The sequence below is a fragment of the Schistocerca piceifrons genome, chromosome 6, assembly GCF_021461385.2.
Source record: "Schistocerca piceifrons isolate TAMUIC-IGC-003096 chromosome 6, iqSchPice1.1, whole genome shotgun sequence".
Classification (NCBI taxonomy): Eukaryota; Metazoa; Arthropoda; class Insecta; order Orthoptera; family Acrididae; genus Schistocerca; species Schistocerca piceifrons.
In genome coordinates, this window is record NC_060143.1 from 437,423,486 (window position 1) to 437,439,196 (window position 15,711).

Here is a 15,711-nt window from a genome sequence, read left to right on the forward strand (position 1 = left end):
TGGATTTGTCGGCTCTGGAACGAAGTTCACTGAACTAGCCAGGTCTACTACCCAGGTGTCCTGCATCTCCATACTATCTACCCTATTACATTGAAAATGTGATTTTAAACAATTAGTCCCGAGTGAGTCTCGCTAAGTGGAGTAAGTTATTTTAGAAGCAAATCCAGAGCTCAGTCTAGCCCGTTTCGTGGGGAGCAGATGCCTAGATTACATGCAACACACATACTGCATACACAACCACAGAGGGCCTATACTCTATCTCTCAGGGGTATAACCAATAATAAATTATGGCTAGCATTGTCACGACATGTCAGCCAACATTTTCTCTCTACAAAGGTTGTTTCCAATGACGTGATCATCTCCCCTAGACGTCTGGTGTAAGGCTCTGAAACACACTTTGAAGACACCAGGAGTGGTCCTGTAAGATTTTCCTGTGGCAGTCCTCCTCGCAATACCTTTGATGAACACTCGTTATACAGGACAACATGCTGGGTTCTTTTATTGAACAAATCTTTGAGCCACTTGCATGTCTGCAAACCTATTCCATGTACTCAAACATTAATAACAGTCTGCAGTGGGGGACTGTGTCAAATATTTTCCAGAAACATAGGAATATGGACTGCCTATTGCCTTTTATCCATGAGTCATTGGATATTATCTAAGGAAATGGCCATCTGAGTTTCACACAAATAATTCTTTTTAAATATTTGAGAGAAGCTTTTCTGTCTCAAGGAAATTTATGATAATCAGAGTTAGAATATGCTCAAGAATTCTGCAGCAATTCAATGTTAAGGATAAAGGATGGGGAGAGGGGCAGAATTCCCCTGAGACATCAGTGTGTGTGTGTGTGTGTGTGTGTGTGTGTGTGTGATACACTAACCATAAGCAATATGCTTGACTGCAATTTTTAAAAATCAATAATTTATATGGAATAATATTCATATAATTAATAAACTTTGAAATATTAAGTACAAGGAGTTTAAAAATGAATATAAGGGTTTTAAGGCTTTGTAGCACATATTACATTCACCTTACAGTTATAAATAATACACCAAATGAAGCAGGAACACAAACACTTTTTCTTACAATTATTCAGTGTGAGCATCAATCATACATCGAGTCGATAGGCGAGTTGATCTAAAGTTTTTGAACACTTTGCCCATCAGTCTTTTTACAGATGTAAAAATTACTAATAATTCTTGCTTGCTGACATTTTCACATTCTTATTCTAACCAAAAGTACACCAATCTCTGTTATTAACCACAGTGGGTTCTTTCCAGCCCTATAATCCAGTAACTCGGCACATACTTCTCCACAACATGATTTACAGTCATGTTTCAACTTTGCCCCTAATCCATACATTTTCTGTCATATCTGAACTAAATAATGCCCATTCGCTGTTTAAGTAGGATGCTAACAATTGCATAGCGGCTCTTTCTACCATAAGAACATTTCCCATTAGCTTTCTTGATGGATTTATTAACCTTAGTAATCACTCTCACTCTGATGACAGAATGATCACTAATCAATGTCTTTCTGGCACTATTCGTAAGGTCAACCTGTTCATACCTACAAGGTCTGCAATATTTTCATGGCACATGAGTCTTCGAACTAGCTGCTCCAGACACTTTTCAGAAAATGTTATCAAAACTCCTTCCCAATACTGTCCGTCCGTACTACATGCGCTGAATTATAGGCATTTCAGTCTACACTCAGTACATCAATTCACCACACAACACATGATATTAATTCACAAGCTAAAAGGCAGGGACCTGGCTTTTGTCATGGATATAAAGTCAAAGAACAACTCCAGTTATTTCGCATACACGAAGCATTCTCAGAAGTAGAAATTAAATGAAAAGCCAGAGAAAGTGTCTTATAATGAACCAGGGTTCCATGATAATGGCAACCAAGGAGAAATATTCAAAAACTTTATGTAATATTCTCATTTCCACTAGTTTAATATAATATCATGGAATAAACATTATGTATAAATTCTAGAAATACTTAAAGGTCACACACACACACACACACACACACACACACACACACACTAGCTAGAAGTCAAGTAAGGTATTTTGTTAGTTTCTTTTTTGGCAACAAGTTTTCTCGAAGAGGGTTCAATTGTTTCTGGAGCAAATCGGCACTTCTTTTTGTTTTGAATTTCCTGTGTAAGTGAACTTTCAACAACTGGAATCAGATCCTCCTCTTTATGTTCACCTACAAAAGAACAAAAATTACAAATTACAAAAATCCAGAGTGAATGTGTTCACTTCTTTCACTGGGGATCTACTTATGCGTAGTTTTCATTAAGGAAAATCAGGAAATAACCACTTTCAAATAAAAATGTAGAACTTCCGACAAATAAAATTTACTTGTCATCTAGAAATTCTAAGTGTGTAATGTAAAATAAGATGAATGATTTATTTTTACATCAACACAGAATGCAAAACATTGCACACTGAATATAGTTACCTGATGATGATGATTATTATTATTTGAGGTACGAGGAGAGGAGAGGAGAGGAGAGGAGGGGAGGGGAGGGGAGGGGAGGGGAGGGGAGGGGAGGGGAGGAGGGAGAGGAGGAAGGGGGAGGAGGGGAGGGGGGGGGGGAGAGAGAGAGAGAGAGAGAGAGAGAGAGAGAGAGAGAGAGAGAGAGAGAGAGAGAGTTGAGTAGATGGGTCTACAGGAAGGTGCATTTGCAGCAAAACAATTACTAAGTGATAGAACTGAAACAGTAGAACGTTCAGTTACAGGTAAATTATTGTTAAGAAAGTAAATGTGGGCAGTACAAATTAGCTTAACACAAATTCATATTCACTCACAGAGTAGTATTGCTGTACTTCTCATTTTCTATACATTATTCAAATTCCCACATGATTACATGAACGGAAAGTTGATAAGCCCAGCACACATTTAGTTTCCATTAACAAATGATGATTTTTGTATATCAAAGGTGTTAAAAGTATTTAAAAGCACCAGTGACGCACTCTTGCAATAATCCTAATCCATATGCTCCATAAAATAAAACTGCAGTCAAAAGACGGGCAGTTAAATGTGACATGCAAAACTGAGGAGTTACAAAATTTCATCCTGCTTGACCAAGCTAAGTGTTTCCTGGGGGTAACTATGACATTTTTAAACCAAATGACACAATGAGGTATATGATAAGTACAATGTATCACGCTCCACAAACAGAAAAGCATGCATGCAACAGAACAACATTGCACGTGTATGGGAAAACAAATTTGTTCCTTATTTTCAGTTATCTTAATAAGCCTTTGTCCACTAATATGGAGGAGAATTCCCATGTTGCTTCCATTCACATCACAGTACATGTGACAGTGCTAACTTCATTACTAGGCACTAAATTTACTACATATATTTTGCTCATGCAGTTTGTCAGCACCCATTAAAACTTTAGACATGCCCTTGATTCTTCCTGTCTCTGAAATGACCATCTAGTTGTAAGAGGACCTATAGATTACCGTGGACTCCATATCGTAGTGCCACTTGGGGGTTTTCACCCTTTGAAAATTCTTACTAGACATGAATCAAGCAGCAAGTGAGAGAAAATGATCATGGATTCAGCGGAGCGAGACAATGATATTACCAGGACAAAATCTGCGGCCGGAACACACATATGAGAGGAAGATTCGCTGGGACAACGCGTGAAAGTACGCCCGCTGCCGTTCCTGGCCGATAAACCGGAACTTTGGTTCTCCATGTTAGAACTGGCATTCATGCATAATCGGGGAACTGACGACCAGAAAAAGTTCATGATTGCGGCAAACAGTCTGGATGCCAGGGCAGCAATATTGGTTGAAGAGATAATTAGATGGCCGCCGGAAATGCAGCAATATACAACACTGAAGGGCTTTTTAATAAGCTGGCTTACTAAACTGCTAGATCAAAGAATCTGCCAGGTGTTGCGAGGTGAACGTAGAGGTGACAGAACTCCCTCCAAATATTGGAGGCATTTGCGTGGAATCGTGGCGGAAAATGAATTTTCGAACACTACACTTCATTCCGTTTGGGCAGCACAGCTTCCGTCTGCAGTAAGAGCAGCTGTGGCAGCGAATAACAGATACGATAGACAAAGCACTACTCCAACTCACTGACAGGGTACATGCGATGGTTGAACCAAAAAATTCTCTCAGTATAGTGAAGGTGGAGGCGACGACGGAAGAATACGAAGCGGCGGCGATTAATAAGCAGCGGCGCGCTGTTACTGGTATACAACTTCAAAAACTCAAGGAGCAGCTAGACGGATTGCAGAGGCAGATGGAGGTATTGAGAGCTACCGGTTCGGAGGTCCTGCCGACACACAAGGACAGCGGAGATGCCGAGAAGGAGCAGTTGTGTTGGTATTATCGACGATTCGGGGAGCAAGCCCTCAAAGTGCATTCTACTGTGCAGTCACGCTCGCCGCGTAAATAACATGGAGACTGTAAGTAGAGATGTTTCTTTATTAACAGTATCTCGGTGACTTTATGTTCGGGATGTGACGGCTTCGTGTTATTATTTGATAGACACGGTGTCTTATGTCGCACTTGGCCAAAGGGGTAACGTACTTCCCTCAGTGACAGCACATCGTTTTGCCTCCAGGCTGCAAATAAACAGCCCATAATGACATATGGCAGTTGTGTCAGAGAAGTGAATTTAGGACCTAGTATTACTTGTCATAGGACTTTTGTCATTGCAGATGTGGCAGAGTGCGTATTAGGAGCAGATTTTGTATATTCATTCGGTATTGCGGTGGACATTCGGTTATCACAGCTTAGAAGGGGCTAAGAGGTGGTGCAGGGTCATGTAGGAATAATCACAGAGAAGGTACACGGTTCGATTGGAGTGACAGAAGTATGCCGACTTAGAGAACTGTCAGCGCAGCCGATAGCCATGGTGGCCCATCATACAATTCACCATATAAACACCGTGCCTGGGCCTCCGGTCTCCCTCAGACCGAGAAGGTTGGCCTCAGACAGATTTGCGGACACAAAAGCTGAGCTCGAAGAGATGTTGGAAATGGGAGTGACACAAAGATCTGGTAGTGCATGGGACTCGCCTCTATATTTAGCGCGGAAGAAATACGGAAGTGGGAGACCTTGTGGTGATTATAGGTTGTTGAATGCCCGTACGATACCTGATCGGTATCCGGTTCCCAACATTTGCGACTTTACAGATAAATTGGCTGGAGCTGTATGTTTCAGTGTAGTCAACTGTAAAAAAGCATACCACCAAATACCGGTGGCTGACAGTGACATACCGAAGACAGCAGTCACTAAACCTTTCGGTCTTTATGACTTTTCGCGTGCCATTTGGTTAAAAAAACGCTGCACAGACATGGCAACGTATGATCGATGAGGTGCTGCGAGGGCTGGATTTTCTCTGGGTGAACTAGTAAAACCGCTTGCTTTAGGCTTTCCTTGATCCACTCGAACATGCACTGCATGCTTGATGTCCATTGTAGCTTCTGATTTTTACCTGTGTTCGTGCTCACCAAAGCCTCTGTGAGTGGCGCTTGTAAAGCCGCAGATCCTGGCAGATGTCTGTGATAAAAATTTAAAACACCTAGGAACCTCCGCAACTGTTGCAAATCTAACAGACAAGGCATCTGCTGTATAACCTCGACCTTCTGATCCAAAGGATGGATGCCAGCTGCTGAGACTGTGTGAAGAAGCCAGTGGGTAAACTTCAGGGGCCAACTGGTCATTTCGAATATGTGCATCTGGATATTGTTGGACCGTTGCCAATGTCTGAAGGCTATCGATATCTATTGACAGCAACTGACAGATTTACGAGACGGGCAGAAGCAATCCCCATTTCAGACATATTAGCAGAGGCAGTCAGCTGGGCATTCTTGACGACGTGGATAGCACGGTTCGGATGTCTGGTACATGTCACGACAGACCAAGGACGTCAGTTCGAATCATCCTTATTCCTGGAGATGGCAAACATGTGCAGGTTCCGCTGTCACCGTACCACAAGTTATCACCCGGAAAGCAACGGCATGGTAGAGCGCTGGCACCGAACACTTAAGGCCGCATTAATGTGCCATGGCAAGAATTGATCAGCAGCATTGCCACTAGTGTTACTAGGCTTACGCACTGTTTTCAAACCTGATCCCGGAGCATCTACAGTGGAATTAGTATACGGGGAAACCTTACGCCTCAGAAGAGTACAGGCGAGATGGACCTACTGTACTTGTTAACAAGAGGAAGGGCTCAACTGGCCGAGCTTAGGCCACAACCAGTGACATGGCATGGTGTTAGGCCATCGTTTGTACACAGATAATTGAGCAAATGCTTGCATGTAATGTTGCGACCCAACGCAGTCAGAACTCCATTGCAGCTGCCATATATGGGACCTTATGAAGTACTACACCGTACGGACCAGGCCATGACTATCCTAGTTTGCGATAAGAGTGTTATTGTGTCAATAGACCGGGTGAAGCTGGCTCACTTACTGCTAGAAGACGTAAGACAAGAAGAGGAGGTGGGCCTAAAGCAAGACGAGGGGACCCTTCAGGGTGCAACGGATGGTAGGACAGCGAGCCGGATGAAGCTGCGAGAGGATACGACGATCGAGGAAGTACAGCCGGAAATTTGCACAAGAGCCAGGCGAAGGGTTCGGTACAAGTTTTTGCACATTCCTGGAGCTCCGCCATTCAGGGAGGGGGCTGTGTGGGAGCACGCAGACGAATAGTTGCATGTGCACAGTACAGGGGCAGCGGCAAAGACTCCAGTGTGCACATAATCATTTACTCTTTGCTTTGTGTTTGTTTTTGTCTAAGATGTCTGGCTCATTGCTTCACAATAAAGTTGAACGAGTCTATCATTAATAGAATGGAGCTACGTAGTGGCTACAGACCCTTGGCAGTGCAGTAAATATATGCTTCCGAAACAATGCACACAAAAGAATCAACCATTAATGTGACATTTTTGATACTTAAAAACTCACTCATCACAACCTACAGGATACTTCCCGTTGACCGAAAATCATGAAATTCGGCAAGAAGCAAGGTATCACACTAGAACCACAGGAAAAAATATTGGAAATTGTTACTCTGTAATTATGTCACATGACGAAACCTTTTTATCATTTGTTATCAGACACTGTCCATCCGTTGGTTAACATTCCTTTTTCTCAAGTATACTTAGACATATCAAGCTGAAATTCATGTAGCACACTGAAGTAAGTATTCCCTTAATGGTTTAAAAAGCCCCTCATCTGGTTCAGATTCACTGATGACATCTTTGAAATCTGGACACAGTGAGGACATCCTATACACATTCCGCCAAGGACCTCAACACCTTCTCCCCCATTCGCTTCACCTGGTTCTTCCTTGATGTTGACTTTCACCTCAAAGGTGACTACATCAGTATTGGTTAAAAACAGTCTTGGTTGGAATGTTAGTTTTTTATTTTTCAACGACGCGTTTCGCCTTATTTAGGCATCTTCAGGTTATCTTTTCTAGATGGACGCGAGAGGCACCAAGATCTGCATAACGCGTTCCCGTTCACAGGAGCGAGTAACAGTAAGATGGGGTCTCAGGTAGTAAGCATCAGTACCTCCATCCACATCACACCTACCAACCACCAGCAATATCTCCACTTCGATAGCTGCCACCCATTCCACAACAAGAAGTCCCTTCCATACATCCTATCCACCAGGAGCCACTGCTCTCCGTAGTGACAAGCAGTCCCTCTCAAAATATGCCCAGAGTCTCACTGAGGCCTTCACAGACCATAATTATTCTCCCAATCTTGGACAGAAACAGATCTCCCACGTCTTTTCTCTACAGACGGTCACCACCTCCCGAAGTCCCACGGTCTGCCTCAGAGGTGTGTACCCCTTGAGACTCGGTACTACCCAGGACTGCAGGAACTGAATCACATTCTCCACCAGTATTTTGACTACATCTTGTTGTGCCCTAAAGTGAGGAATGTCCTACCCACTATCCTCCCCACACCTCCCACAGTGGTATTCTGCCACCCACCAAATTGTGCAATATCCTCCTCCTCCTCCCCCCTATACAACCCCTGCTCCCAATCCCTTGCTCCATGGCTCATACCCCTGTAATAGTCCTAGATGGACGACGACGACGACGACGACGACGACGACGACGACGACCTATTCCAGACTGGTCACAAGTATCACCTATGCCATGAAAGGGATGGCTACCTGTGAAACCAGTCATGTGATCTATAAGCTAGATTGCAACCACTGTGCTTTGTTTTACAGGGGCATGACAACCACATGAATGGACAAACTGTGGCCAAGAAATAGTTCGATCACGCAGTTGCTGAGCATGCTGTCCATCACGATGTTGTTCTCCATTTTAATCACTGATTCACAGGCTGCACCATCTGGATACTTCTATAAAATCAGCTTTCTGAATTGAGCAGGTGGGAACTCTCCCTGCAATTTATCCCATGTTCCCATAACCCTGCTTGCCTCAGTCTTCTATTACATTGTCCCCCACCTGCTTATCCCATCCTTGTTCCCACTCCACAGCTTTCTATTCCACAAGCACCCTCAGTCTCTCTACTTTTCGGCTTTTCCACCCTAACCATGCCCTCTGTCTAACCTCTTGACTGTACCCAGATGCCCTACCCTCTCTCCATCTTGTCCGCATTTGGTTCCACAAGCAGCACCTTACTGTACCTCAGCCGTACCCTGCTCTGCCTCCCTCTTCCCACCCCAGCCTCCACCTCACTCCCACCACCCAGGTTGCTTGTCCCATCACATGCAGTTGCTCATAGTCTGGCCTTGACAGACAGACACAGTGGTCATACAGGGTGTCCAGAAAAGGACTCCCTGATTTCAAAATTAAATATCTCAAAAACAAAGATCGATAGAGGAAAGCAGTAAACAGTATGTTTATTGTGAAAGCTGTAAGAAATTTATACAGCAGTTTGAAATAAGAGGCCAGTTCAATAAGTAATGCAACACATTTTTTTTCTGAAACAGGGGTTGTTTTATTCAGTATTGAAATACACCAGGTTATTCCCCAATCTTTTAGCTACACAACACTATTTTTCAACGTAATCTCCATTCAATGCTACGGCTTTACGCCACCTTGAAATGAGGGCCTGTATGTCTGCACGGTACCATTCCACTGGTCGATGTCGGAGCCAACGTCGTACTGCATCAATAACTTCATCATCCGCGTAGTGCCTCCCACGGATTGCGTCCTTCATTGGGCCAAACATATGGAAATCCGACGGTGCGAGATCGGGGCTGTAGGGTGCATGAGGAAGAACAGTCCACTGACATTTTGTGAGCTCCTCTCGGGTGCGACGACTTGTGTGAGGTCTTGCGTTGTCATGAAGAAGGAGAAGTTCGTTCAGATTTTTGTGCCTAGGAACACGCTGAAGTCGTTTCTTCAATTTATGAAGAGTAGCACAATACACTTCAGAGTTGATCGTTTGACCATGGGTAAGGACATCGAACAGAATAACCCCTTCAGCATCCCAGAAGACTATAACCATGACTTTACCGGCTGAGGGTATGACTTTAAACTTTTCTTGGTAGGGGAGTGGGTATGGCGCCACTCCATTGATTGCCGTTTTGTTTCAGGTTCGAAGTGATGAACCCATGTTTCGTCGCCTGTAACAATCTTTGACAAGAAATTGTCACCCTCAGCCACATGACGAGCAAGCAATTCCGCACAGATGGTTCTCCTTTGCTCTTTATGGTGTTCGGTTAGACAATGAGGGACCCAGTGGGAACAAACCTTTGAATATCCCAACTGGTGAACAATTGTGACAGCACTACCAACAGAGATGTCAAGTTGAGCACTGAGTTGTTTGATGGTGATCCATCGATCATCTCGAACGAGTGTGTTCGCACGCTCCGCCATTGCAGGAGTCACAGCTGTGCACGGCCGGCCCGCACGCGGGAGATCAGACAGTCTTGCTTGACCTTGCGGCGATGATGACACACGCTTTGCCCAACGATTCACTGTGCTTTTGTACACTGCCAGATCACCGTAGACATTCTGCAAGCGCCTATGAATATCTGAGATGCCAAAAGAAACTCGATCACTGCCCGTTGTTTGCAACGCACATCCGTTACAGACGCCATTTTAACAGCTCCGTACAGCGCTGCCACCTGTCGGAAGTCAATGAAACTATACGAGACGAAGTGGGAATGTTTGAAAATATTCCACAAGAAGTTTCCGGTTTTTTCAACCAAAATTGGCCGAGAAAAAAAATGTGTTGCATTACTTATTGAACTGCCCTCGTAATAGTTACAAAAGCTGCTAACAGATAGCGCTGTAATCGCCATACGTAATGCCTAATATAAATAGTGATCCGAAGCCCAGAGCGATCAGTTCCACTATTGAAACGTGAAAGGAGATTAGCATACCGAAGGAAGAGATTAAAACCATGTACTCCATTGAACAATGCATTTTTTTGGTGCTAGAGTACCATAGGTTAGAAGCGAGTCAAATTTCATAGAACAGGCAGCGTAACTGATGATCAAGTGGGGCATGTTGGCCGCAAGCAAACCGCAGTTACACCTGAAAATATCGCCACAGTTTCTGGAAATATTCAGCGAAATCCAATGTCATCCGTCCGTAGAATTGCATCTGAGACTGGTGTGAAGTGTTCCAGCACGTAGAAAATACTGAGAAAGAGCATACACATGTTTCCATTCAAAATTCAAACGCACCAGGCCATACGTGTACGAGCTGTGCAACAAAGGGTTGCCTTTGCTAATCAGATGCTCACAATGATTGATAGTGAAGGATTTGATGTTGGCTGCATCTGGTTTACAGATGAAGCACACTTCCACCTGAATGGATACGTGAATAAGCAGAACTGGCGATTTTGGGGTTCCGAAAAGCCATATTGGTGTGTCTACATTACCAGCTTATTTTCTTTTGTATATCATCCAATTCCTTATTTTTCAATTAATATTGATAACATATTAGAGAATTCTTTTTTTACATTTGGCAACCATTTCCTATGCCAATACACTGTTTCCATATAATCTTGAAATTTGTAGATGTTGTCTCCATTTTTGTTATGACTTAGTTTTCACATAATGTCCAAATCCACATAAATAGAGTTTTTTTTCGTTTTTGGGTAGTACACCAAGTCAGCCCAGAGGAGTATGTTGTTGGTATAAGCAGTCTGTTGTGAATAATGCTAATCTCTTCCTGGACAACTTCCAATTCATGAACTGTCCATAGCAAGTCAAATTTTATATCACATTTGAGCCACTTGTCAATATCACTTCACTCAATAAGGTTAAATTTTTCCATTAGTTGCAACAGTATTGTTTACAACTTTACATGAAGTTGAAACCACTTCTGATGAACGAATTTTCAAGCTAAAATTTTCCCACATTGTTTTCCATGTGATATTTGGGTGCGTAAGTTCGACAAGGTTTTGGCTATCTGTCTTCTTTCATTCATCAGTCAAGGTCTTTGTCATTAATACTGTTTTTTTTTGTGACGTGCTATGTTATCAAGGGAACTCTCTTCCAGGTAAAATTCTCTGATACATTTAAGTTTTAAATTTATATTGCTTATGTCAATGGGCGGTTTTATACTTTCAGTGTGCACAATGTTTGGAAAGCTTCCATGTGATGGTGCTTGGCTCCTTGTTAACCACTACAGTGGTTCGTTTTACACACAGTGCAGTCGTCTTCCTTCTGATATCCATTTATTCTAAGCTACCCATCTGTCTTGATTTTATGATCACACTGTAATTTAGCTTGAAGATATGGCCTGGTCGCACACACCTTCTGGACATTTGTATTGTCTTTTTGGCCTGCAGTTTAATAACTGAATACACACCTCTGAGCCACAATCCTGATTTTTTTTTTAACCAGTTGTTTTCTATTAAGGCACCTTGTATTTAGTTTGTTGTGTGCTTTCAGTTTTTGGTTGCCATTTACCATTATGATTCCTAGTGTGTCGTGGCTGTTTACCATTTGCACCCACAGTACACCAACAATTCCAAAACCTCTGGCATTTAATATTACACATTTTCCCTAGTTTATTTTTGTTCTAGAGGCTGCACTGTAGTTGTCAATGTCAATTTCAGTTTTCAGTTTTCCTATTTCCTATATTGTTCTCTTGACTTATGAAAACCATAGCCACACCAGTTAGTTTTCCGTTCAGTCTCCTGAGTAGTGGCTCCAGTCACAACACAAAAAGTGACACTGAAAGCAGACTGCCTTGTGGTACACCCTTTTGTATCTGAATCACCTTTGTTATGTATCTGTTGATACGAGGGTCACTCCAAAAGAAATGCACACATGCAGAATGAAAACTGTATTTTTACAAAAATAGTGTGCATTTCTTTTGGAGTGACCCTCGTATAATCCCTGTAGTGATTTGTTATCAAATTCCAGTTTACTTTTACAGCCCTTTCTTCAAATCCTATTTGTTTCAGTACCTGTTCTAAATAGTGGAAATTGATACAGTCAAAAGCCTCACAAAAGTCAACAGAAAGTAAAGTTCATTTTATGTTAGTTATGGCAACTATGAAATAATGTTACAGTATTCAGAAATTAGGGTCATGACAGGTCTCCTTGGAAGGCAGGCTTTTTGAATTTTCACTACTATGAAATAATGTTACAGTATTCAGAAATTAGGGTCATGACAGGTTTCCTTGGAAGGCAGGCTTTTTGAATTTTCACTACTTTGTCAAGGAGGGACATAATTCTGCTATAAATGCTGTGGCAATCTTTTTATTATCCAAGTTTAGTGAAGTTACTGGGCAGAAGTTGTATATTTTCTTTGACATTAGATCAATTTCACCCATTTTGGTCCTAATGGGAACAGTGCCTCCCGACATAATTTCATTTAAAATTTCAGTAAAAGTTGTGCCAATGATACTCCACGACTTAAGATAAAACTCTTTTCATATACCGTCTAGTCCAGGTATTCTGTGTTGTGGTGGCAACTTGTTGATTAACTCTAAAATGTCTTCTGCCTTAAAAAAAAATCCCAGAAAAAATTCACTCTTTTTCCTTCTTTGTAGCCCTCAAAGTGCTTTTCAACTTTCCCTCATGGTACTTGCTTGCTGTCAGTTTCGTGGTCATATTTAGTCTCAGATAGAGTTTACCACCCACTTGAAGCTGCACTCTCATGCAACCCGACTTGAAGGAGATGTTCCGCCAATGCTCGTACCAGCCGCTAGAGGCCTGGTACCCTCTACAGGCTGTGGCCTCATTCAAGGTGGACTTGGGCTCAGCGCAAGGTGTCGAGGTAGTGAACCCTCCCAAACACCACATGCCACATGCCTGTGGGGTTCGGTGCTGAACTCTTCCCTGTTTGATCACTGCTAGTCAGTGAATCCTTGTTACTTTCTTTTCCTCTGTTTAGTAACATACTTAAATTCAATGGGTACTCTTGCCTGCTCTGAGGTCGTTACACAAGGTGGTGCGTGCTGCAGTGCCAGCCAGCTGTGCACACTGCTGAAGCAGCACTGGTATGCGAACCATTAGGGGAAAGGTGCACATAGCACATTTGAGGGGACACATCACGCATCATTCCGGCCACGATACTCTCCACTCTCCAAAGCAGAGCAAAAAATGCTGCCAGCTTCAATATACTGCTGACACTCAGCCTGACGTGACACAGGAATGGAATCCATGGATCACAATGTGTGTGTGTGAAATGTCAACGTTCACTTGTCCTGCAGTTCATATTTCAATGCGCAATTTGCTGTGTTTTTCACCCATGAGCCGAGTGATCCACTGTTCACGGTGATCTTTTTTGTTTGTACTGTTTCTGTTGTAAAACACTTTTTTTTTGTGTGTGTGTGTGTGTGTGTGTGTGTGTGTGTGTGTGTGTGTGTGTGTGTGTGTGTGTGTGAAGGGGGGTGGGGTGTTTGATGGCCCCTGGGCCATTGTGTTGTCCAACAGCTTCATGGCCAATGGGTGTCATACGCCTCCACCCTGGAGCGTGGAGGCACTCAAAACTCGCACCATACGCCAGGTGCCACAACCTCCTGCTCTGGAGCTACAGCACTCTTACCACAACCATTGCATTAGTTTTGAGCCTTTTGTATGGTTAAGCACGTGGCACACAGTTGCTGTACAGGTATTGTGTTGCACAATATGAAACACACATTGCATGATATGCAGCCTAGGTCAGTCTTCTCCTATAGACGTGTCGCCTGTTTCATCTTGAGAGTACATTGTTTCAAATTGTCGTTGAATTTTCTGGACAATGTCATTCTGCTTTGTGAGTAAGCTGCCATTTTCCGTTTCCAAGCATTCTGTGAAGTCTATTTATCGTTTATATGGTCTCTGATGAAATGGAACATAGAAGTTGCTACTTAAAGAGATTTGGGTTTTGATTTTATCTTGTGAGTTTCAATTTGTTTGTTTCTGTTCCATGCTCAATAGTTTGGCTGTTATCAAGTTTATTTCTGGATGTATCATATAGCTCTCTCAATAAGTTGTAACAAAAGTCGTCTTATTGTTTCTTGCTTCTTGAGCCCCATAATAAACTAGGTGTTGCCCAAGTTTCCTTTTGGCTAAACTGGTCCACCCTTCTGATTTTGACGAATATTTATTGTTTGAGCATAGATAAGCGTGATAAGTGTCACTTATAACATCGAATAATTCGCTGTGTGCGAGGTGTGAAATGTTTAACATCCACTGCCATCTATGTCACTTGGTAAGTTTACAGTTACTGAAAGAGCAGAATAATCATAAAACAGGCCAGAACTTTTGTGGACTGGCAAGACAGCCAATCCACTAGGATGGGAGGCCGAAGGGCACGGGCACGCGTTTAAGCTCACGCAGGATGGCGTGAGGTCTGGAACAGGACAAGGTCTTAATAGTAGCAAAAATAGTACGTAGCTTCTGGAATACTTAACTTTAATCCATAATTGGTAAACATCGGTCTGACGGTACATGCATCACAAGATAAATAGCAATTGATAATGGCGCCTTGCTAGGTCGTAGCAAATGACGTAGCTGAAAGCTATGCTAACTATCGTCTCAGCAAATGAGAGCGTAATTTGTCAGTGAACCATCGCTAGCAAAGTCGGCTGTACAACTGGGGCGAGTGCTAGGATGTCTCTCTAGACCTGCCGTGTGGCGGCGCTTGGTCTGCAATCACTGATAGTGGCGACTCGCGGGTCCGACGTATACTAACGGACTGCGGCCGATTTAAAGGCTACCACCTAGCAAGTGTGGTGTCTGGCGGTGACACCACATGAACCACATCAACAGCAAAAATCTGTTCACTTATATTATCAGACAATGCAGTCTATTTAGCTGGCTGCACAAACTTGAGGCGAGGAAAATATTTCGCTACAGTGGAATACTTTAATTCCCAAGAGTCTTTCAGTTTAACATTCTGAACCAATTCGTGTGGCTCTTTGCAGTAGTTAAAAGTCGGTGACTGGTATTTTTTGTTGAGCACACAGTTAAAGTCACTACCTATTAACAGGTTGCGGGGACCTGTCCAACAGATAAATATCTTTTTTATTGTTATTTAATGTTAGCCATGAATGTCAAACTTATCTTGCGGCCTAAGTTTATGATTTATGGGAATACCTTCCCCTAATAAAACAACTGTACTTTCTTTCGGAGCTATGTTTATTAATGCACGGAACCCAGGAACTGACAAATTTAAAATACTAACTTCCTGTAAGATAAGAATAACTGCTTCTTATTCATAATTTATAAATTTTCAGAGCCAACATTAAATTAGCTTGAGTTAAAGCCACA

The 15,711-nt window shown here is 42.6% G+C and overlaps 1 protein-coding gene across 2 annotated transcripts in view; it reads right to left on the reverse strand.

The window, feature by feature from the left end:
- Window positions 1–1,018: 1,018 nt before the first annotated feature.
- The window catches only part of LOC124802723 (protein Spindly-like), an 85,397-nt gene continuing 70,704 nt past the window's right edge, over window positions 1,019–15,711 (reverse strand). For both annotated transcript variants that reach the window (XM_047263693.1, XM_047263692.1), the window contains exon 9: window positions 1,019–2,220. In XM_047263693.1, coding sequence (XP_047119649.1) covers window positions 2,054–2,220 — 167 coding nt within the window. In that variant the 3' untranslated portion in view covers window positions 1,019–2,053. The remainder of the gene's footprint in view (window positions 2,221–15,711) is intronic.